Here is a 23738-nt window from a genome sequence, read left to right as displayed (position 1 = left end):
TATCCACTTACCATCATCGCTTAGGATGAGATCAAGGTTGTCTGGTTGGAGGAAGTATGTGAAATTCCCAACAGAGCAGTAGACTACAAGGCAAGAGGGGTGGATTATATTTCTATCTCTATTTTTAAGTGACTTCCTTGTCACTTAACCAACCCATGGCTAATAATAGGTAAAAATCTATTCAACAGGGTAAATGACCAGCTTATGGACTTTACAGGATTACCGTATATTTCAAATGGGAAAAAAATTTAATCCTTTAACAACTGTCACGACACATTGATATGGCAAATCCTAAGTTTTCTCTCTAAACTTATTATTCACACTTATCCACAGTGCAGTGGCAAAACACAGCCCTAATAACACAGTTTTTCCAAATAAAGGAAGAACACAGGTCAAAATGAAGCTTTCAGTAACTGTCAAGTAACATTTTTCTCATAATAATAATACATAATAATGTAATTTCTACGAAGAGTGTGAAGCAATATAACATTGACGTTGTGGCTGGTAATTTGAAAAACTTGTTCAAAACTTAGTTTTCAGATACACAGAGAACAGCAATATGGCTTGCTTTTTAAAATTTTTTTTTATTATACATAAGTTCTAGGGTACATGTGCACAACATGCAGGTTTGTTACATATGTATATATGTGCCATGTTGGTTTGCTGCACCAATTAACTTGTAATTTACATTAGGTATTTCTCCTCATGCTATCCCTCCCCAATCCCCCCTCTCCACGACAGGCCCCGTTGTGTGATGTCCCCTATCCTGTGTCCAAGTGTTCTCATTGTTCAATTCCCACCTATGAGTTAAAACATGTGGTGTTTGTTTTTCTGTCTTTGCAATACTTTGCTCAGAAAGATGGTTTCCAGCTTCATTCATGTCCCCACAAACGACATGAAATCACCCTTCTTTATGGCTGCATAGTATTCCATTGTGTATATATGGCACATTTTCTTAATCCAGTCTATCATTGATGGACATTTGGGTTGGTTCCAAGTCTATGCTATTGTGAATAGTGCCGCAATAAACATAAGTGTGCATGTGTCTTTATAGTAGCACGATTTATAATCCTTTACCCAGTAATGGGATTGCTGGGTCAAATGGTATTTCTGGTCCTAGATCCTTGAGGAATTGCCACACTGTCTTCCATAATGGTTGAACTAGTTTACACTCCCACCAACAGTGTAAAAGTGTTCCTATTTCTCCACATCCTCTCCAGCACCTGTTTCCTGACTTTTAAATGACTGCCATTCTAACTGGTGTGAGATGGTATCTCATTGTAGTTTTGATTTGCATTTCTCTGATGGCTAGCTTTGATGAGCATTTTTTCATGTGTCTGTTGGCTGCATAAATGTCTTCTTTGGAAAAGTGTCTGTTCATATCCTTTGCCCACTTTTTGATGGGGTTGTTTGTTTTTTTCTGGTAAATTTGTTTGAGTTCCCTGTAGGTTCTGGATATTAGCCCTTTGTCAGATGGGTAGATGGCAAAAATTTTCTCCCATTCTGTAGGTTGCCTGTTCACTCTGATGATAGTTTCTTTTGCTGTGCAGAAGCTTTTTAGTTTAATTAGATCCCATTTGTCTATTTTCGCTTTTGTTGCCGTTGCTTTTGGTGTTTTAGACATGAAGTCCTTGCCCATGCCTATGTCCTCAATGATACTACCTAGGTTTTCTTCTAGGGTTTTTATGGCTTTACGTCTAACATTTAAGTCTTTAATCCACCTTGAATTAATTTTTGTATAAGGTGTAAAGAAGGGATCCAGTTTCAGCTTTCTACATATGGCTAGCCAATTTTCCCAGCACCATTTATTAAATAGGGAATCCTTTCCCCATTTCTTGTCTTTGTCAGGTTTGTCAAAGATCAGATGGTTGTAGATGTGTGGCATTATTTCTGAGGCCTCTGTTCTGTTCTATTGGTCTATATATCTGTTTTGGTAACAGTACCATGATGTTTTCCTTACTATAGCCTTGCAGTATAGTTTTGAAGTCAGGTAGCCTGATGCCTCCAGCTTTGTTCTTTTGGCTTAGGATTGTCTTGGCATTGTGGGCTCTTCATTGGTTCCATATGAACTTTAAAGCAGTTTTTTCCAATTCTGTGAAGAAAGTCATTGGTAGTTTGATGGGGATGGCACTGAATCTATAAATTACCTTGGGCAGTGTGGCCATTTTCATGATATTGATTCTTCCTATCCATGAGCATGGAATGTTCTTCCATTTGTTTGTGTCCCTTTTTATTTTGTTGAGCAGTGGTTTGTTGGCCTCCTTGAAGAGGTCCTTCACATCCCTTGTAAGTTCGATTCCTAGGTATTTTATTCTCTTTGTAGCAACTGTGAATGGGAGTTCACTCATAATTTGCCTCTCTGTTTGCCTGTTATTGGTGTATAAGTATGCTTGTGATTTTTGCTCACTGATTTTGTATTCTGCAACTTTGCTGAAGTTGCTTATTAGCTTAAGGAGATTTGGGGCTGAGACAATGGGGTTTTCTAAACATACAATCATGTCATCTGCAAACAGGGACAATTTGACTTCCTCTTTTCCTAACTGAATACCCTTTATTTCTTTCTCTTGCCTGATTGCCCTTCAGAACTTCAACACTATGTTGAAGAGGAGTGGTGAGAGAGGGCATCCCTGTCTTGTGCCAGTGTTCAACGGGAATGCTTCCAGTTTTTGCCCATTCAGTATGATATTCGCTGTGGGTTTGTCATAAATAGCTCTTATTATTTTGAGATACGTTCCATCAATGCCTAGTTTATTGGGAGTTTTTAGCATGAAGAGCTGTCAAATTTTGTCAAAGGCCTTTTCTACATGTATTGAGATAATTATGTGGTTTTTATCTTTGGTTCTGTTTATGTGGTGGATTGCGTGTATTTGTTTGCATATGTTGAACCAGCCTTGCATCCTAGAGATGAAGCCAACTTGATCTTGGTGGATAAGCTTTTTGATGTTCTGCTGGATATGGCTTGCCAGTATTTTATTGACGATTTTCACATCAATGTTCATCAGGGATATTGGTCTAAAATTCTCTTTTTTTGTGTGTGTCTCTGCCAGGCTTTGGTATTAGGATGATGCTGGTCCCATAAAATGAATTACGGATGATTCCCTCTTTTTCTATTGATAGGAATATTTTCAGAAGGAATGATACAAGGTCCTCTTTGTACCTCTGGTAGAATTTGACTGTGAATCCATCTGGTCCTGGACATTTTTTGGTTGGCAGGCTATTAATTATTGCCTCAATTTCAGAGCCTGTTATTGGTCTATTCAGCAATTCAACTTGTTCCTGGTTTAGTCTTGGGAGGGTCTATGTGTCCATGAATTTATCCATTTCTTCTAGATATTCTAGTTCATTTGCATAGAGGTGTTTATAGTATTCTCTGATGGTAATTGGTATTTCTGTGGGATTGGTGGTGATATCCTCTTTATCATTTTTTATTGCATCTACTTGATTCTTCTCTCTTTTCTTCTTTATTAGTCTTGCTAGTGGTCTATCAATTTTGTTAATCTTCTCAAAAAACAGCTCTGCACACTGCTTTAAATATGTCTCAGATTCTGGTACGTTGTGTCTCTGTTCTCATTGGTTTCAAAGAACATCTTTATTTCTGTCTTAATTTTGTTATCTACCCAGTAGTCATTCAGGTGTAGGTTATTCAGTTTCCATGTAGTTGTGTGGTTTTGAGTGAGTTTCTTAATCCCGAGTTCTAATTTGATGGCATTGAGATCTGAGAGGCAGTTTGTTGTGATTTCTATTCTTTTATATTTGATGAGGAGTGCTTTATTTCCAACTATGTGGCCAATTTTGGCATAAGCGTGATGTGGTGCTGAGAAGAATGTATATTCTGTTGATTTGGGGTGGAGAGTTCTGTAGATGTTTATTAGGTCTGCTTGGTGCATAGCTGAGTTCAATTCCTGGCTATTCTTGTTAACCTTCTGTCTCACTGATCTATCTAATACTGACAGTGGGGTGTTAAAGTCTCCCATTTTTAAATTTTTGCCATCTACTCATCTGACAAAGGGCTAAAATCCAGAAACTGAAAAAAACTCAAACAAATTTACAAGAAAAACAACCCCATCAAAAAGTGGGCAAAGGATATGAACAGCTATTTCTCAAAATAAGACATTTATGCAGCCTATAGACATATGAAAAAATGCTTGTCTTCACTAGCCATCAGGGAAATGCAAATCAAAACCACAATGAGATACTATTTCACACCAGGTAGACTGGCGATCATTAAAAAGTCAGGAAATAACAGGTGCTGGAGAGGATGTGGAGAAATAGGAACATTTTTACACTGTTGGTGGGACTGTAAACTAGTTCAACCATGGTGGAAGACAGTGTGGCAATTCCTCAAGGATCTAGAACTAGAAATCACATTTGACCCAGCACTCCTATTACTGGGGATATATCCAAAGGATTATAAATCATGCTGCTATAAAGACACATGCACATGTATGTTTATTGCAGCACTATTCACAATAGCAAAGACTTGGAACCAATCCAAGTGTCCATCAATGATAGACTGGATTAAGAAAATGTGGCACATATACACCATGGAATACTATGCAGCCATAAAAAAGGATGAGTTCATGTCCTTTGTAGGGACATGGATGCAGTTGGAAACCATCATTTTCAGCAAACTATCGCAAGAACAGAAAACCAAGCACCGCATGAACTCACTCATAGGTGGCAATTGAACAATGAGAACACTTGGACACAGAAAGGGGAACATCACACACCAGGGCCTGTTGTGAGGTGGGGGGAGGGAGGAGGGATAGCATTAGGAGATATACGTAATATAAATGACAAGTTAATGGGTGCAGCACACCAACATGGCACATGTATACATATGTAACAATCCTGCACGTTGTGCACATGTACTCTAGAACATAAAGTATAATAAAAACATAAAATTAAAAAAATAAAGTCTCCCCTTTTTTTTTTTTTTTTTTTTTTTTTGAGATAGCGTCTCACTCTGTTGCCCAGGCTGGAGTGCAGTGGCGTGATCTCGGCTCACTGCAAGCTCCACCTACAGGGTTCACATCATTCTCCTGCCTCAGTCTCCTGAGTAGCTGGGACTACAGGTGCCTGCCACCCTGCCCAGCTAATTCTTTTTTGTGTGTGTCTATTTAGTAAAGACAGTATTTCACCATTTTAGCCAAGATGGTCTCAATCTCCTGACCTCGTGATCCATCTGCCTCAGCCTTCCAAAGTGCTAGGATTACAGGCTTGAGCCACTGAGCCCTGCTGAAGTCTCCCATTATTATTGGGTGTGAATCTAAGTCTCTTGTAGGTCTCTAGGGACTTGCTTTATGAATCTCAGTGCTCCTGTATTGGGTGCATATATATTTAGGAGAGTTAGCTCTTCTTGTTGAATTCATCCCTTTACCATTATGTAATGGCCTTCTTTGTCTCTTTTGATCTTTGTTGGTTTAAAGTCTGTTTTATCAGAGACTAGGATTGCAGACTAGGATTGCAACCCCTGCTATCTTTTGCTTTCCATTTGCTTGGTAGCTCTTCCTCCATCCCTTTATTTTGAGCCTCTGTGTGTATCTGCACATGAGATGGGTCTCCTGAATACAGTACACTGATGGGTCTTGACTCTTTATCCAATTTGCCAATTTGTGTCTTGTAATTGGGCATTTTGGCCATTTACATTAAGGGTAATATTGTTATGTGTGAATTTTATCCTGTCATTATGATGTTAGCTGGTTATTTTTGCCCATTAGTTGATGCAGTTTCTTCCTAGCATTGATGGTCTTTACAGTTTGGCATGTTTTTGCAGTGGCTGGCTGCCCATTCAGTAGGATGTTGGCTGTGGGTTTGTCACAAATAGCTCTCATTATTCCTTTCCATGCTTAGTGCTTCCTTCAGGAGCTATTGTAAGGCAGGCCTGCTGGTAATAAAATCTCTCAGCATTTGCTTGTCTGTAAAGGATTTTATTTCTCCTTCACTTATAAAGCTTAGTTTGGCTGGGTATGAAATTCTGGATTGAAAATTCTTTTCTTTAAGAATGCTGAATATTGGACCCCACTCTCTTCTGGCTTGTAGAGTTTCTGCCAAGAGATCCACTGTTAGTCTGATAAGCTTCCCTTTGTGGGTAACCTGACCTTTCTCTCTGGCTGCACTTAACATTTTTTCCTTCATTTCAACCTTGGTGAATCTGACAATTATGTGTCTTGGAGTTGCTCTTCTCGAGGAGTATCTTTGTGGTGTTATTTACTGAATTTGAATGTTAGCCTGCCTTGCTAGGCTGGGGAAGTTCTCCTGGGTAATATCCTGAAGAGTGTTTTCCAGCTTGGTTCCATTCTCCCCATCACTTTCAGGTACACCAATCAAACGCAGATTTGGTCTTTTCACATAGTCCCATATTTCTTGGAGGCTTTGTTTATTTCTTTTTACTCTTTTTTCTCTAAACTTCTCTTGTCACTTCATTTAATTAATTTGATTTTCAATCACTAATATCCTTTCTTCCACTTGATCAAATCGGCTACTGAAGCTTGTGCATGTGTCACGTAGTTCTCGTGCCATTGTTTTCGGCCCATCAGGTCATTTAAGGTCTTCTCTATGCTGTTTATTCTAGTTAGCCATTCATCTCATCTTTTTTCAAGGTTTTTAGCTTCCTCACAATGGGTCAAACATCCTCCTTTAGCTCACAAAAGTTTGTTATTATCGACCTTCTGAAGCCTACTCTGTCAACTCGTCAAAGTCATTCTCCATCCAGCTTTGTTCTGTTGCTGGCGAGAAGCTTCCTGGGTGAGGCGATGCCCCACCCTCCTTCAGCTCACCCTCCATGGGCTTCACCCACTGTCCAACCAATCCCAGTGAGATGAACCAGGTACCTCATTTGGAAATGCAGAAATCAGCCAGCTTCTGCATCGATCATGCTCAGAGCTGCAGACCAGAGCTGTTCCTATTCAGCCATCTTGGAAAGGAGCCCACATTTTTAATACTTTTTATGTTTTACATATGACCTGAATAAAATTTCCAGTGAGAAAGGTTAGAAACAGTAAAAAAAAAAAAAAACTGGCTAGACACAGTGGCCCATGCCTATAATCCCAGCACTTTGGGAGGCTGAGGAGGGAGGATCACCTGAAGTCAAGAGATTGAGATCATCCTAACCAACATGGTGAAACCCATCTCTACTAAAAATACAAAAAATTAGCAGGGTGTGGTGCCATATGCCTGTAATCTCAGCTACTCAGGAGGCTGAGGCAGGAGAATTGCTTGAACCCAGGAGGCGGAGGTTGTGGTGAGCCACGATTGTGCCATTGCACTCCAGCCTGGGTGACAGAGTGAGACTCTTTCTCAAAAAAAAAAAAAAGAAAAGAAAAGAAACAGTAGATAAAATCAACATCTGAGTTTGATTATAAGAAATCTGTGGCCAAAAATTTAGATGTAATCATAATTTTAAGCATATATATGCTCCTAAAATAATTTTAATCCTAAAAATACAGATGTGTAGGCCAGGTGTGGTGACTCACACCTGTAATCCCAGCACTTTGGGAGGCTGAGGTGGGTGGATCACTTGAGGTCAGGAGTTTGAGACCAGTCTGGCCACCATGGTAAAAACCCATCTCTACTAAAATTTCAAAAATTAACCAGGCATGGTGGTGCACGCCTGTAATCCCAGTTACTTGGGAGGCTGAGGCATGAGAATCCCTTGAATCCGGGAGGCAGAAGTTGCAGTGATCTGAGATCGTGACTGTGTACTCCAGCCTGGGCAACAGAGTGAGACTGTGTCTCAAAAAAAAAAAAAAAAAAAAAACAAACCGATGCCTGTGTATACATGTATATCTATTCCTATCTATCTATAAAGACAGATATATAGATACATACACATGCACATTCTCTCTCTCTCTCTTCCCCAGATATGAACTTACATATATACATATATAAACTCAAAGAGGTAGACTTTAATCCTAATTTCAAATCAGAAAATATTCAAAATAAATTTAAGAAATACATTATCATTTAAAAATGCTCACTATGTCCAGGCGTGGTGGCTCATATCTGTAATCCTAGTACTTTGGGAGGCCGAGGAAGGCAGACTGCCTGAGCTCAGCAGTTTGGGACCAACCTGGGCAATAGAGTGAAACCCTGTCTCTGCTAAAAATACAAAAAATGAACCAGGCATAGTAGTACATACCTGTAGTCCCAGCAACTAGGAAGGCCGAGGCATGAGAATCACTTGAACCAAGTGAGTCAAGAACGCACCACTGCACTCTAGCCTGGGCCTCACAGCAAGACTGTTTAAAAACAAAAACCAGGCTGGGTGCAGTAGCTCACATCTATAATCCCAACACTTTGGGAGGCAGAGGTGGGTGGATCACTGGAGGTCAGGAGTTCGAGACCAGCCTGGTTAACACGGCAAAACCTTGTCTCTACTAAAAATACAAAAATTAGCTGGGTGTGGTGTTGCGTGCCTGCAACCCCAGCTACCTGGGAGGCTGAGGCTGGAGAATCACTTGAACCCGGGAGGCAAATGTTGCAGTTAGCTGAGATTCCGTCTCAAAAAACAAACAAACCACAACAAAAAAACCAACCAAAAAGCTCATTACATTCCATATGCATTTTATATCTCCATTTGCAGGCTGATGCACTCTCTTGATCTTATTCACTTCCATAATTTTTACAACAATCTACAATGACTTCCTGTCTTTTCTAGCTCCAGTTGAATCCTTCTCCAGAACTTGCCACTTATATATATGAAGAAAGACTGACAAACAGTGTAACTTGCAAGTAAAAGAACAGATTCTAAAGCCAGAGAGATCTGGGCTTGAGTCCTGGCTCCATTCTTTGTAAGCTGTATGTCTGAGAAAGTTTCATGTCACTTTGAATCTAAAGTTTACAAGTAGGACTTCCTATTATGAGCTGTCCAAAGAAGAAAAAATTCAAGCCTGGTTCTGCAAGATATGCTGACCATACCTGAAAGTAGACAGCTTCAGCCATGTAATTTAACTCCATTTTGGCCCTAAAGGAAAAGGGAAATTTTCCTGGTGGGCAGTGCATTAGATAATGTACATGGTTGTTCATTTTGCCTGGAGGGAGAGATGGCCAAAGATACAATTCTACACTGAGTCATGGGTTCCAGCCAGTGGCTTGACAGGATGTTGGGAAATTAGGAAAGACACTATTGCAAAATGTGTGAAAAGAAGTCTGGGAATGGATTTTGTGAACAGACTTCTCCAAATGGGCACAGAGAAGAAGATATTCATGTTGCATATCAATGCTCACCAAAAGGATAATCAGCAGAGGAGTATCTCAATAATCAGGTGGACAAGATGACCCATCCTTATGTCCATCAGCCTTTCCTAGCAATCCTGTGTTTTCACAATTCCTCAGAGACAAAATGACCATGTCAGCAGAAATGGAGGTTGGGCATGGGCTCAACAACATGGAGTTTCACTTATCAAGGCTAGTCTGGCTATAGCCACTGCTAAGTCCCCAACCTACCAAATGGACAGACCAACACTGCATCTCCATTTGGCACCATTTCTTGGGGAAAGGTAAGGGATCATGCAGCCATCAGTGTCAGGTTGATTCCACTGGACCATTTCCATTGTTGAAAAGGCAGCACTTTGTTTTCGCATCAATGTACATCTACTAAGTTTGCAGATTTACCTACTCTCCCTAAAACTCTTCTTAAATCCATGGACTTGCAAAAATGCCTTATTCAGCATCATGGTATATCATGCATCACTTACTTTGGTGAAGAAACTCATTTTACAGCAAATGAGTGCAGCAATCAGCTCATGCTTATGGGAGTCACTGGTATTGCCATGTTTCCCATCACTGACAGAATGGAGTAATAACCTTTTGAAGTGTTAGTTACAGTAACAGATGGATAATACCACCTTGCAAGGCTGAGGTAATGTCTCCCAGAATGCTGAATATGCTCTAAATAAGCAAAAATACATGGTGCTATTTTCCCAGACCCAAGGTTTATAGATCCGGGAATCAAGAGGTGAACAATTGAGTGGTTCCTTTCACTATTATCCCTTGCGATCCACTAGAGAAACGTTTGTTTCTTGTTTCCATTACTTTAGGCTTTGCTGTTCTAGAAGTCTTAGTTGTCAACTATGGATCATAGCAATGGTGTCATTAAACTGGAAATTAAGAGTACCACCCCAAGGGTAAGGGGAAACAGTATATTTTTAGTCTTATGAGGAAAAGTTGCCCTCATGCTAGTAGAAGCATGTGTTGCTACTGTCTTTGTTGGAAATACAGGTATGTTTAGAAAAGATGTACACCGATATGGAGTTGACACAGGTTAGATTACTGTGGCTCTTTGAGTGTCAACTTTGCTAAGCTTGAACTACTTACATCCTTCCCTTATATTTTCAGATTAGAGTTGGCCACAAGAAAAAATGTATGAGATAGGAAAGATGAACACGAAACACCAACCATTTTATATTTAGAAAGTGGGCATAGAGCACCAACACTGTGGCAACTTATGCAATTTGTTGCTGATCTTCTGGCCTGCTGCACTGACAGCTATTCAAAATCCCACCAATTGTTCTCCTTCAGCTTTTTTGAATCCTGGGCCAGTTGAATATACAGCTCTGTAGTGAAGGGCATCAACTTCTCCTGCAGGTCATCCATGTCATCTTAGATAAAGTGAGAAAAAGGTACACATTCCAATTTGTATTCCTGATTTCAGTGTTCCCAATTTAAGTTGGTCCTAGCTCTTTGCTACTTCACATGCAGTTTTCTTCCTTTACTGAGAACCATTCAATACCAGACATGGAGGCAATAGCATTGTAAAGATTTATCCCCCAGTTCCCATATTTGCATTCATTTTAATTCCCATAATTAATCCTGTATTGCATACTATTCATACTGGTTCTGCCTCACTCATTAAATCCTGACTGATACAATTAGTATGCAAAATATACAAAAAAAAATCTATGAATACGACAAATACCAAATAGAAAAGCAGCAACATGGACAAACAGAAAAATCACAAAATAGAAGAAAGGAAAGAGCTAACACAGGATAATCCAACCTCATTAGTAATCAGAGAAATACAAATTAAAACATGAGCTATTATTATTATTATTATTAATATTATTATTTTTGAGACAGAGTCTTGCTCTGTCATCCAGGCTGGAATACAGTAGTGCAATCTTGGCTCACTGCAACCTCCGCCTCCTGGGTTCAAGCGACTCTCCTGCCTCAGCCTCCCAAGTAGCTGGGACTAGACTAGAGGCACATGCCACCATGCTCGGGTCATTTTATTTTTTCTTTTTTCTTTGTAGATGAAGTCTCACTGTGTCGCCCAGGCTGGAGTGCAGTGGTGTGATTTCAGCTCACTGCAACCTCAGCCTCCCTGGTTCACGCCATTCTCCTGCCTCAGCCTCCCGAGTAGCTGGGACTACAGGCACCCACCACTACGCCTGGCTAATTTTTTGTATTTTTAGTGGAGATGGGGTTTCACCACATTGACCAGGCCTGTCTTAAACTCCTGATCTCGTGATCCGCCCACCTTGGCCTCCCAAAGTGTTGGGATTACAGGCGTGAGCCAGCGCGCCCAGCCATGAGCTACTATTTCACACTCATCGAAAGAACAAAAATATTAAAATATTTGACAACTCTTAAGAGTGAGTCTGGAGGTAGAACAAGAGGAAGTTATTTACATTGCTGGTGAGACTGTAAACCATTTAACCAGTTTGGAGAATGATTTAGAAATACTGTAAATGGGCAATCCCTAAGACCTACCAATTTCACATCAAGGAGGGACCATAGAGAAACTTTCAAATAGTAAAAATGGGGCTGGGCACATGTAATGATCTCTATCTAGAGAATAATGATACTAATATATAACAGAGCTTGAGAAACAGACTGATTGAAGTTGGTTATCCAGTAACAGGAGGAGGTCTGTACTGCCAACTGTGGTAAATACCCCCCAGGATAGTCCCAAGTGCTTCCTGCCATCAGGTAATCATGCCCTTGTATGATTTCCACCCCTTGTGTATCAGCTTGATTTGATGACTCATTTCTTGTGAACAGAATGTGGTAGGGGTGATATGTCACGTGTAAGATTAGGTTACAAAAAGCTCCTGTCTTGGGTACCCTCTTTCACTCTAAGTGATGACAGCTACTGTATCATCAGTTGCTCTATGGAGAGACCCACATGACAAGGAATGATGTTCCAGTCAACATTCAGCAAGATCATTAGGCCAACCAACATTCTTATAAGTGAGTTTAAATGTGCTTCTTCCCCTAGTTGTGCCTTGAGATGATCTCAGCCCTGTCTGGCAGTTTGACTGTAGAAATGTCAGATCTTGAGCCAGAAGCACCCAACTAAGTCATGCTCAAATCTGACCCACAGAAACTATGAGATAGCAAGTGTTGTTTAAAGCCACTGAGTTTTGGAATAATTTGCAAAACAGCAATATAGAACTAATATGCCTTCCAATAATCACTGCAACCCACAATGACAAGCAAATTCTTAATTTCAGACTGATGGGGACTCCGAATTAACTAAAGCCACTCATTAATGCATTAATTCAAACTAGTTTAAAGCCACCAAGTCCTGTGAAAAACTTACAAAAAAGTCTGCAAAACCTATGCTTTTATGGAGTTTTGTACGCAGACAATAAACAAATAAGTTAAATGTATTTTAAGAGTGGGCTGGGTGCGGTGGCTCACGCCTGTAATCCCAGCACTTTGGATAGCCGAGGCGGGTGAATCACTTGAGGCCAGGAGTTCGCGACCAGCCTGGCCAACATGGTGAAAACCCATCTCTACTGAAAATACAAAAATTAGCTGGGCTTGATGGCAGGTGCCTCTAATTCCAGCTACTCGGGAGGTTGAGGCAGGAGAATCATCTGAACCCAGGAGGCGGAGGTTGCAGTGAGCTGAGATTGTGCCACTGCACTCCAGCCTGGGTGACAGAATGAGACTGCATCTCAAATAAATAAATAAACATATACATATTAAGTGAGATTATGATAAGTGATATAGAAAAAAGTAAAGAAGCAAGAGAGAGAAAGCCACGCCAAAATAAAGGCTGCAATTTTAGAAAGGATAAAGGCCTCTTCTGAAAAGATGACATGAACAAAACCCAGAAAGGTGTGAGAGAGTCATATAGAATCCAGAAGTGCATGCCACCCAGAGGGAGGAGACAGTAGCAACCTATTGATGCAGGAGGTAAACTGGCCAGTGTGGCATTGAGGGGACCTGTGTACCTTTCTAAGGACTTTAGCATTAACTGTGGATTGAAATGAGAATCAGGTTTTGAATGAAGAGTCACATCACTAGACTATGTTTTAAAATGAACACGGGCAGATGAGCTGAAAAAAGATTGTGTGTGGTGGTGGGGGGCAGGTTTGGAGGACAGAAACTACAGAGACAAGAAAGCTGGTTAGAAAGTTTTTATAATAATCTCAGTGAATATAATGGTTCAGACCAGGGTGGGAATGATGAAGGATGTGAAAAATGGTCAGTTTCTGAACACAGATAGTCCCCTACGTAGGATAGTTCAGCCTGTGATTTTTTGACTTTGAGGGGTTTAATCTATCTAGATGTAACATAAATAGAGGAGCATCTGGACATACAATGGATCAACTTTTTGACTTTACAATGGGTATGTAGGGTATTAATTGTATTTTCAACTTACAATATTTTCAATTTGCAATGGGTTTACTGGGATGTAACCCCAAGTCAAGAAACATCTGTAGAGTTTCAAGGAAGATTCAACAGGATTTTCCAGCCAAATAAATTAATTTGTAAATTACATATGTGTGTATATTCACTGAAAGATACCTGGTGTAAGTCACTAAACCAGTGGAATACATGTTTTATTGATCCTACATTCAAATATTTGCTATTCATAATCCTCTGTAATCTATACCCACTACTATTGTATGGTTTCCAGGCAATATAATGACCATTTGCAATGACTTTTTAAAGATTTAAAACACATTTTATTTTTTCAATTGTGCTATATTTTAATAAGCAGTAGAGTGCTTACATGACAAGTTGGTTTTTTAAACAATTCTGTCATTACAGCACCTGTGATGGTTACTGATGTTTCCACTCTTTTGGGGTAACTCTGCCAACAGGGGATAGGTTCCATTCTATTCCAATCTGAGTGGCTGTAAAAACCCACACAGCAACACAGAAAGTGGTTCCACTGGCTAGCACAGCATTACCGTATTTATCATGAAAATCTGGTGAGTGTTTTACATGGCTCTGTCTTGCCATACTTTGCAGAATGCTTTGAATCTTGAGACTGCTTAGTGCATTTCTGGCCAAGGGAAACATCATGAAGGATTGCAGGTGACTGCAGCTACTGGTCTATTTTGTTGCAAAGAAGCCTGGAAAGAGAGGGAGAGAGAGAGAGAAAAAAAAATGCATTGATGTCTAATCTTCATTCAATTCCTTCCGCTTTGAATGTTTGGCTACATCACCCCTTGGAGTGGTGTTCAGGAATGTGAGTTTTCATATCACGATATCTGAACTCGAATCCCAGCTTTGCCACAGATTAGCTATATGAACTTGGGGCATTTATGTAACCTCTTTTTGCCTCAATATTACGTGTGATAATCCAAAACAAAACAACAACAAGGTAAGCATGTAATAAATGTTAACTTTTCAACTCCTCACAAATATTCAATGCGTTGACTCTACAGACAGACTGCAAACTTACTAACATGGCTACAATAGCCAGAAATTCACAGAACATGCCATGCCTCCTCACTCTCCTCCTCATTTTTGCCCTCCTGCTTAACCCCTTTCCTTCTCCTTTATCTATAATACTTGCCTTCCCCCTCCTACAGCCAAAATTCTGCTTGTCTTTGAAATTCCACTCTAAGAGTTACCACTTCTGTGAAGTCTTTTTCAAATCTCGCTAAGTTGAAAATGCCCTTTTGTCTCTGGGTTATCGCATATTTTACAACCTTTTTTTCATAACACTTAACATTGAGGCATTATCTTTTTAAACAGATGTGTTTTGGGGAAGCAGTTTTGGTTCACAGTGAAATTGAGCACAGGACATTGAGAGTTCCCACGTACCCTGACTATATACACCCACAGCCTCCCTAGCTATCAACATCTTCCACCAGAGTTGTACCTCTGTTAAAATCAATAAACCTACATTGACATTTCATTATTACCCAAAGTCCATAGTTTACATTAAGGTTCACTCCTGATATTGTACTTTCTATAGGTTTTAACAAATGTATAATGACACGTATCCATCATTTTACTATCATACAGAATAGTTTCAGTGCCCTAAAAAGCCCTCTGTGCTCTGCTTATGTTACCCAAACACCAAAGGTTCGGTCTAGGTCTTGCTGCTCACCACACAGAAAGCCAATCACTGAAACGCCAAGTACTGCCAAGGAAGAAGGGTTTAATCAGGTGCTGCAGCTGAGGAGATGGGAGCTCAGTCTCAAATCCATCTCCCTGACTGACTTAAACCCAGGCTTTATATAGCAGGCAAGAAATGCAAAAATGTGTTAAGAAAACAGGCATTTTAGGAGGAGCAAGGAAGCAATCATGGTGAATGATGCCACACCGGCATCTGATGTGGTGATCTGGTTTCAGTTCTTTGATGCTTTTTGTGAGAGGCCTAAAGGTCATTTCCTGAGGAAGGAACTCAGATAAAATAAATATAAGTTTCAAGCTTCTTAACACCAGAAGGGTCAATTTCTATGTTTATCAAAAATAACAGTCTACGGGGTAATGGTTCAGTTTCACCTATTCATCTCTCTGTTTTGACTTACCCCTGGCAACCACTGATCTTTTTACTGTTTCCACAGTTTTGCCTTTTTCAGAATGTCAAATCATTGTAATCATACAGTATACCTGCTCAGACTGGTTTCTTTCACTTTAAAAAATATATTTAAAGTTCATTCATACCTTTTTGTGGCTTGACTGTGCATTTCTTTTTAGCGCTAATATTCCATTGTCTGGATGTACCACCATTTATTTATCTATTCTTTTTTTTTTTTTTTTTTATACTTTAAGTTCCAGGGTACTTGTGCATAACGTGCAGGTTTGTTACATATGTACACTTGTGCCATGTTGGTGTGCTGCACCCATCAACTCGTCAGCACCCATCAACTCATCATTTACATCAGGTATAACTCCCAATGCAATCCCTCCCCCCTCCCCCATCCCCATGATAGGCCCCAGTGTGTGATATTCCCCTTCCCGAGTCCAAGTGATCTCATTGTTCAGTTCCCACCTATGAGTGAGAACATGTGGTGTCTGGTTTTCTGTTCTTGTGATAGTTTGCTAAGAATGATGGCTTCCAGCTGCATCCATGTCCCTACAAAGGACACAAACTCATCCCTTTTTATGGCTGCATAGTATTCCATGGTGTATATGTGCCACATTTTCTTAATCCAGTCTGTCACTGATGGACATTTGGGTTGATTCCGGAGGCATCACGCCACCTGACTTCAAACTATACTACAAGGCTACAGTAACCAAAACAGCATGGTACTGGTACTAAAACAGAGATATAGACCAATGGAACAGAACAGAGTCCTCAGAAATAATACCACACATCTACAGCCATCTGATCTTTGACAAACCTGAGAGAAACAAGAAATGGGGAAAGGATTCCCTATTTAATAAAGGGTGCTGGGAAAATTGGCTAGCCATAAGTAGAAAGCTGAAACTGGATCCTTTCCTTACTCCTTATACGAAGATTAATTCAAGATGGATTAGAGACTTAAATGTTAGACCTAATACCATAAAAACCCTAGAAGAAAACCTAGGTAGTACCATTCAGGACATAGGCATGGGCAAGGACTTCATGTCTAAAACACCAAAAGCAACGGCAACAAAAGCCAAAATTGACAAATGGGATCTAATTAAACTAAAGAGCTTCTGCACAGCAAAAGAAACTATCATCAGAGTGAACAGGCAACCTACAGAATGGGAGAAAATTTTTGCAATCTACTCATCTGACAAAGGGCTAATATCCAGAACCTACAAAGAACTCAAACAAATTTACAAGAAAAAAACAAACAAACCCATCAAAAAGTGGGCAAAGGATAAGAACAGACATTTCTCCAAAAAAGACATTTGTACAGCCAACAGACACATGAAAAAATGCTCATCATCACTGGCCATCAGAGAAATGCAAATCAAAACCACAATGAGATACCATCTCATACCAGTTAGAATGGCAATCATTAAAAAGTCAGGAAACAATAGGTGCTGGAGAGGATGTGGAGAAATAGGGACACTTTTAGACTGTTGGTGGGATTGTAAACTACTTCAACCATTATGGAAAACAGTGTGGCGATTCCTCAAGGATCTAGAACTAGATGTACCATATGACCCAGCCATCCCATTACTGGGTATATACCCAAAGGATCATAAATCATGCTGCTATAAAGACACATGCACACGTATGTTTATTGTGGCACTATTCACAATATTTATCTATTCTTTTACTGAAGGACATCTTGATTGCTTCTAAGCTTCTACCAGTACAAACACAACTGCTGCTGCTATAAACATCTGTAGGTAGAGTTTTGTCTGAATATATTTTTAACCAATTTAGGTAAATATCAAGGAGCATGATTACTGAATTACATGGTAATAATTTGTTTAGCTTTGTAAGAAACTGCCTAACTGCCTTCCAAAGTGGCTGTACCATTTTGAGTTCCCACCAGCAGTGAATGAGAGTTTCTGTTGCTCCACATGCTGGCTGGCATTTGATGTTGTTAGTGTTCTGGATTTGGCCATTCTGATCAGTAAATAGGTGTTTAATTTGCTGTTCCCTGATGACCTATAATGTCCAGCATCTTTTTATATGCTTGTTTGCCATCTTTATCTCCCCCTCAGGAAGTGTCTATTTCAGGCCTTCCGCTTATTTTAAAAAATCAGGCTATTCATTTTCTTACTGTTGAATTTTAAGTGTTCTTTGTGTATTCTGGATAACAGTCCTCAATTAGATATGGATTTTGTAAATACTTTCTTCAAGCCTGTGGCTTGTCTTGTCACTCTCTTAAGAAATTATGTTTTTATTCTCCTTTAGATAAACTGCAAGTTATCTAAGAACAAGGGAAATAACTGCATATAAAGTAGCTGACACAAAAGCATAAAAGGATCTTTTTAAAACCAATCCGAAATATAAGTGAATATTGGTATCCTCAAAGGAAGCTAAAATGAATACTAAGAGCAAGTCAAAATACAATGAAATTAGATGTGTATTTCATAATAGCCAAAATTATTTTATTTCTTAGATAGTTACAAGAAATCTGGAAGTAGAAACATAAAATAATTCTTTAAATTTCTCTTCCTGTGTGCAAGTTGTCAAACAACACTGTCTTCAGCAATCACATATATTAAATGGGGCCCAAATGTAGGCAACACAGATATAAAAGGCCCTGAGGTCAGTACTTGTAAACTTGTAACTATTCACTGAGATTTTCCAACTCAGAAGACTTTATTCCTACTTTGAAAACAAGATCCCACAGTTCTCTTTTATTTCCTACCATATGGTCTAAGTGGCACTCATCATGATTGTGACAAATAGGGCAAACCAGAGCCAAATTAATTTCTTCTGAGGTTCCAGATATTCAAAGATGTTTCCTGTTAGTCATGAATCTTTCCACTCAAAGATACCAAGGTTTTAATTTGAATTGAATTCAGAATAGGCAGAAGGTGACATCGGTCAGGGTATGACAAGTGCAGCCTTAATCCAGTACAAAAGGACCTGTGCCACACATTGCTTTCATGCTTTAGGAAGACACATAACTAGAGAATAATTTGTGATAACAGGGATCTCTAGTGGGTTGGGTCATGCTGCTTTATGACAAATTGATTTCATTTTTCCTACACTCATGATGTTACATTTAAATTCAGATCCTTTGTCTCTAGTGACATTGATCACATTTCTTAGAAGCTTAGTTCATCCTTTGGCTATTCCCATATCTATAAAGCTTTTCTTTTCCATCTAGCCTGAATTTTCTTGAACCAGTAAGTGTGTACTACTAAGAATTTTCTTTTAGGAACTCCTTCCATAGTTTGCAGTTGGCATTTCATTCTATAATAAACAAACTGCAGTCTCTTTTCTCTTTTTCTTTTCCTTGTCGGCATCAGCTACATCTGTCTCAGTTGCCTTCAGATCCATCTTATCTTTATCTTTATTTATAAAATACATGTAAAAGCTAAGAAAATTCAAGGAATTTTCCATATTGTTTAAACTCACATTACATACCTCTACAATAATTTTTTTGTTATCAGTGAGTCCAACTCCTATTATCTAAAGAACTAAAGCTGCAGGTTCTAATATCCATATGAAAGCATAAAAAAGAGATTCAATAATATAGTAGGTAAAGGAAATGTTTCTCAAAGTAGATCTTTCTGATGAAAATAAACTAAAAAGATGGAGGAAGACAGATTTCTCTAGGTACTGAAAACAAAGTAAAAGTTCTCTCATGCCCAAGGCAAAAAAAAAAATATGTTCTGAATAAATATAAATAGTTCAAGGGAGTGAAGTATTCACTGAAGTTGAAAGACTGATTGTGTCATCTATTATATGCAGTCATCTTAAAGTTCTTTCAGAAAAAAATAACTAATACTTGATCTCAGTCTAACTGTAATAAGGAAGTATATAAATCTGAAGCTTCACTGGTAACAATAATAATTTCAAATCACTGAAGGCTATCAAAAGAAGTAAAACAGTAATGTAGTAAGGGAACTGACATTTATTAAGTATATACCTGTGTGTTAGACATTGTTCCAAGATTTTGTACATCTGAAAAAATGGTGTGGAAGGATGACTGTTTAACCCCATTTTATACCTAAGAACAAATCACAGGAAAGGATGTGAATGTAAGTCCTCTGATTCTAAATCCACAAATTCTTTAACCATACCATGTTTTCTTAAAGTGTGTTCAACACGTATGTTTATTGCGGCACTATTCACAATAGCAAAGACTTAGAATCAACCCAAATGTCCATCTGTGACAGACTGGATTAAGAAAATGTGGCACATATACACCATGGAATACTATGCAGCCATAAAAAAGGATGAGTTTGCGCCCTTTGTAGGGACATGGATGCAGCTGGAAACCATCATTCTTAGCAAACTATCACAAGAAGAGAAAACCAAACACCGCATGTTCTCACTCATAGGTGGGAACTGAACAATGAGATCACTTGGACTCGGGCAGGGGAACATCACACACTGGGGCCTATCATGGGGAGGGGGGAGGAGGGAGGGATTGCACTGCGGAGTTATACATGATATAAACGTCATGCACATGTACCCTAGAACTTAAAGTATAATAAAAAATAAAAATAAAAATAAAATAAAAAATAAAAATAAAAATAAAACAAAATGAAATAATAATTTAAAAACCTTTAACATATTTGATAGGCTTCCCCAAATCAAATTTCAGAAAAAAAAAAAAAAAGAAAAATAATCAACCAAAACAAAACAAAACCAAGCTGGTTACCAGAGATGGCTCTTTAATTGGAAATGGCTCACAGCGCTTTGCTATTTATTTACCTACTAATTACTGTACATTAGAGCGTGGGGTAGATGTCATCAGTACAATGTCTACTCTCAAGAAGCTTACAGTATAGTGGAGGAATAAATAATTATTGCTCTACAGAAAGAAGTAGGCCAGAAATTAGCACAGGGTTTATTTAGTCCACAGAGGGGGCATTTTATCCTGGGATGCTAGGAATGGTTTTAGAATACATGATACCTAAGCTAGAGCTTGCAATATTATTTTGAAATAGACAGAAACAAAAATTGGTGGTAGGGGGATGGAATACACAGATGGAGAAGAAAGCATAAGCACACAGGCTGGAATTAATATGGAGACAGGGCAATCTGGTGAGCTCAGTAACACTACGTAATAAGCGTTGAAGCAACAAATGCCCAACAAATGAGCCTGGAGACATCAGAAAAGAAGGGCACACTGGGGACTTTACATGCCTTGCTATGGCATTTGACACAATTCTACAGGTCAGTGTTTCCCACTATTTAAAAAATAGTTATCATACTCACAACCTTTGCTGTGAGTTAAAAATGAGAATTTTTAATTCATTTTAATAAATTAAATTAAAATTCATTTTTAATGTATTATTTTCATGATAATATAAAAATAATATGAGACCTGGATGATGTAGCTTATCAACTTCTAGTGCTTCTGTTTATCTTTGTTCTGCACTTTAGCTGCAATGGTATATAGCAATTGTTTGCCCCGGGTTTAATGCAAAAAGAATAGATGCAGCTATTATGTTAAAGTGTTCTCATGCAAGGGACAAAATAAAGAATTAGAAGAACTGAGTCATACCAATGCTTACTAACCACAGACATGTGAAAATAAAAGAACTATGATCACTACAGTGTTAGAGTTTCAGGACAATGTTAACTGTTATACTAAGTTAATATAACAAATTTGAACTTTATTTGTTATACAGTTGGTTTCATTTTTTATTTGAAAACATGCCTTGGTTTTATCATGGTATTAAGCTCCCAACATAATGAAGATTAATTCAGTTTCAAGTTTACCCATATGTAAGTGATTTTATAATAAAATAATTTAAGCTGGTACAAGTGATGAAATAATGTTTTTCCTTTAAGAAGATTCCAAACATAACTCAAGTTTGAGAAACAGTCCTATAGGTGAGGAGAAACTACTGATTTGGTATAATCAGAAAACACATTTACAAACATAACTGTTAGGTGTAAAATGGATGGAGAGATGACAAAAATGGCAAAAATTTAAGATGTTAGTTAACCATTGATGGTAATGCTTCATGAAAAAGAAAATAAGGATCTAAATTAAGTACTGATACCTGAAATAGAAGATAAAATTGAGAAATATAAATAAAATAAAAATCAGATCAATTTAGTAAGTAAGTTACTCTAAACTAAATTGAGTATTCCATTCTCTTAACCTCTGGGTTGATTTCACCCAAAACCTCTGTCCTGATTTCTGTTCAAAATCAGCAGATATTGACACTGTAGCTTGTTGCTGACCTTGGGAATCAGACTTTGGGTGATCTAGACACGGAATACAGAAAGGTCAAAGCATACATAATTGAGGTGTGCCACAGAAAGGCAGGTTCAGATGCCTGAGTAGAAGGGGGAGGCATCTTGAAAGGATTTGCTGTATGATCCAAAAACAAAATAATAACTGTATCCAGTCTAAGTATAGCCCAACATGGACCAACAAATGACCCACTTAGCTTCAATAATAGGCTTTCTGTGTAATCTCAAAAAGAAACAAAACAGAGTCCTATTTCTCAAATTGCCCAGATAATACTCTTAAAATAGTTCGAAGAAAGATGAAGCTCAAGAAGGGATTTAGGGGTATATCTGGGTTTCCCAATGTGTATGCAACTGATATTTTGGTCTGAATAATTCACTGTTGGAGAGGGGAAAGGTAATCCCATGCATTGTAAGATGTTTAGTAGCATCCCTACCTCCACTTACTAAATAACAGCAGTAGTGTCCTCCAGTTTTGAAATCATAAATGTCTCCAGACCTTGCTAAATGTTACCTGGGGTGCAAAGTCATTCCCAGTTCAGAACCACTGCTGTATATACAGCAAGGTGTATCCTCTCCTGTCACTTCTCCACCATGAATGACATCATTCTATACAATAGAATGCAACTTACAATATACAATAGAAAAGGCAACTTAAAATCTAAGAAAATACATTATCCTAGTCCCCACCATGGGATGCACAAAGGTTGCCCATCAACATTTTTCCAGAACTAATCCCAATATTTAAACTGTTGTATGATACAATTCAGGTGAATCACTTAAGCTACCCGGACATCTGCTTACGCCCTATAAAATAAAAATGTTGAACGAATTTGGTTTTTCCAAACGTTTCTGATCCTAAAAGTCATCTGGAATCTTTATTACAAAATGTAGATTCCTAGGTTCAATTTCAAATGTATTGTAACAGAGTAGCCTGAGGGGAGCAGCCTGAGAATCTATATTTTTGAAACAAATTCTCAAGAGGGTTTTATCATCAGAAATATTTATGGAACATTGAATCAGATAATCTCTAAGGTACTATCCAGCTCCAACATCCTGGGCTTTTCCTTAGGGGAAAACTAAAAAGAAGCATTTTAGGAAGACCATTTATTCTTTTAGGCCACTGAAAGTGTACAGTAGTAATTGAATCTACTACCATGGTAATTTAGAAAGCAGTACCTGAGTGACCTGAAAGAGTTATAGGGACCCTGTGGGAATAAGTTAGTCAAGAGAAACATTTGGTAGCATTTAAAAACATTAAAAGCATTAGTAATACAGGTGTTCTGCTGTATAAATGAATGATGTACTTTTGGAGCTAGGACTCCTGGACACTACTCAATTGAAATACCTTCATTTCCACTTGCTTTTATTTCCATTCTTCTTTTTACAGCTTCATGGTATCAATGCAAAATAAGAAACAATAAAAAGGCTATCTTCCTGGAATGGAAATGCACATAACCTGCAGTGTCTTCAGTTCATTTATGTATTTGTCAGCAGATGATGATGCTCAAGTAGGGATTAAGTGTCCACAGTGCAAAGTGTCCCCCTTCACAATATATTCAAGTTTTCAGCCATTTGGTAACAGGAAAAATGCGAACTCTTAAAGAAGCAATGCCGCTGGTAAAAATGCTGAACAATGGTCCTATTTTATATGTAATGGCATCATCTCCTAAGTCACTGAATTGATGGATAGTATGGCCATTTGCTTAAGGCTGTTTTATGTCACTTTATTAAGCCTAAAAAGTTACATAAATAGATGCTACCT

General features: G+C 38.5%; 1 protein-coding gene and 1 long non-coding RNA gene across 7 annotated transcripts in view; both read right to left on the bottom strand.

The window, feature by feature from the left end:
• Positions 1-612: 612 nt before the first annotated feature.
• On the bottom strand, positions 613-21893 carry LOC117085656. The gene is made up of 3 exons (XR_004438037.1): positions 21883-21893; positions 16190-16239; positions 613-800 (listed from the first exon to the last, which is right to left on the bottom strand). It is a non-coding gene; the product is annotated as an uncharacterized LOC117085656 (long non-coding RNA).
• Positions 13906-23738, bottom strand: part of LOC117085655 (cytochrome c oxidase subunit 7B2, mitochondrial) — a 194613-nt gene continuing 184780 nt past the window's right edge. For all 6 annotated transcript variants that reach the window (XM_033214765.1, XM_033214767.1, XM_033214764.1 and 3 more), the window contains one exon: positions 13906-14315. In XM_033214765.1, coding sequence (XP_033070656.1) covers positions 14020-14265 — 246 coding nt within the window. In that variant the 5' untranslated portion in view covers positions 14266-14315 and the 3' untranslated portion in view covers positions 13906-14019. The remainder of the gene's footprint in view (positions 14316-23738) is intronic.

This window comes from Trachypithecus francoisi, unplaced genomic scaffold (assembly GCF_009764315.1).
Source record: "Trachypithecus francoisi isolate TF-2019V2 unplaced genomic scaffold, Tfra_2.0 Lachesis_group1, whole genome shotgun sequence".
Classification (NCBI taxonomy): domain Eukaryota; kingdom Metazoa; phylum Chordata; class Mammalia; order Primates; family Cercopithecidae; genus Trachypithecus; species Trachypithecus francoisi.
The sequence above is the reverse complement of the archived record's forward strand: the minus strand, read 5'-3'. Positions and strand labels throughout refer to the sequence as shown.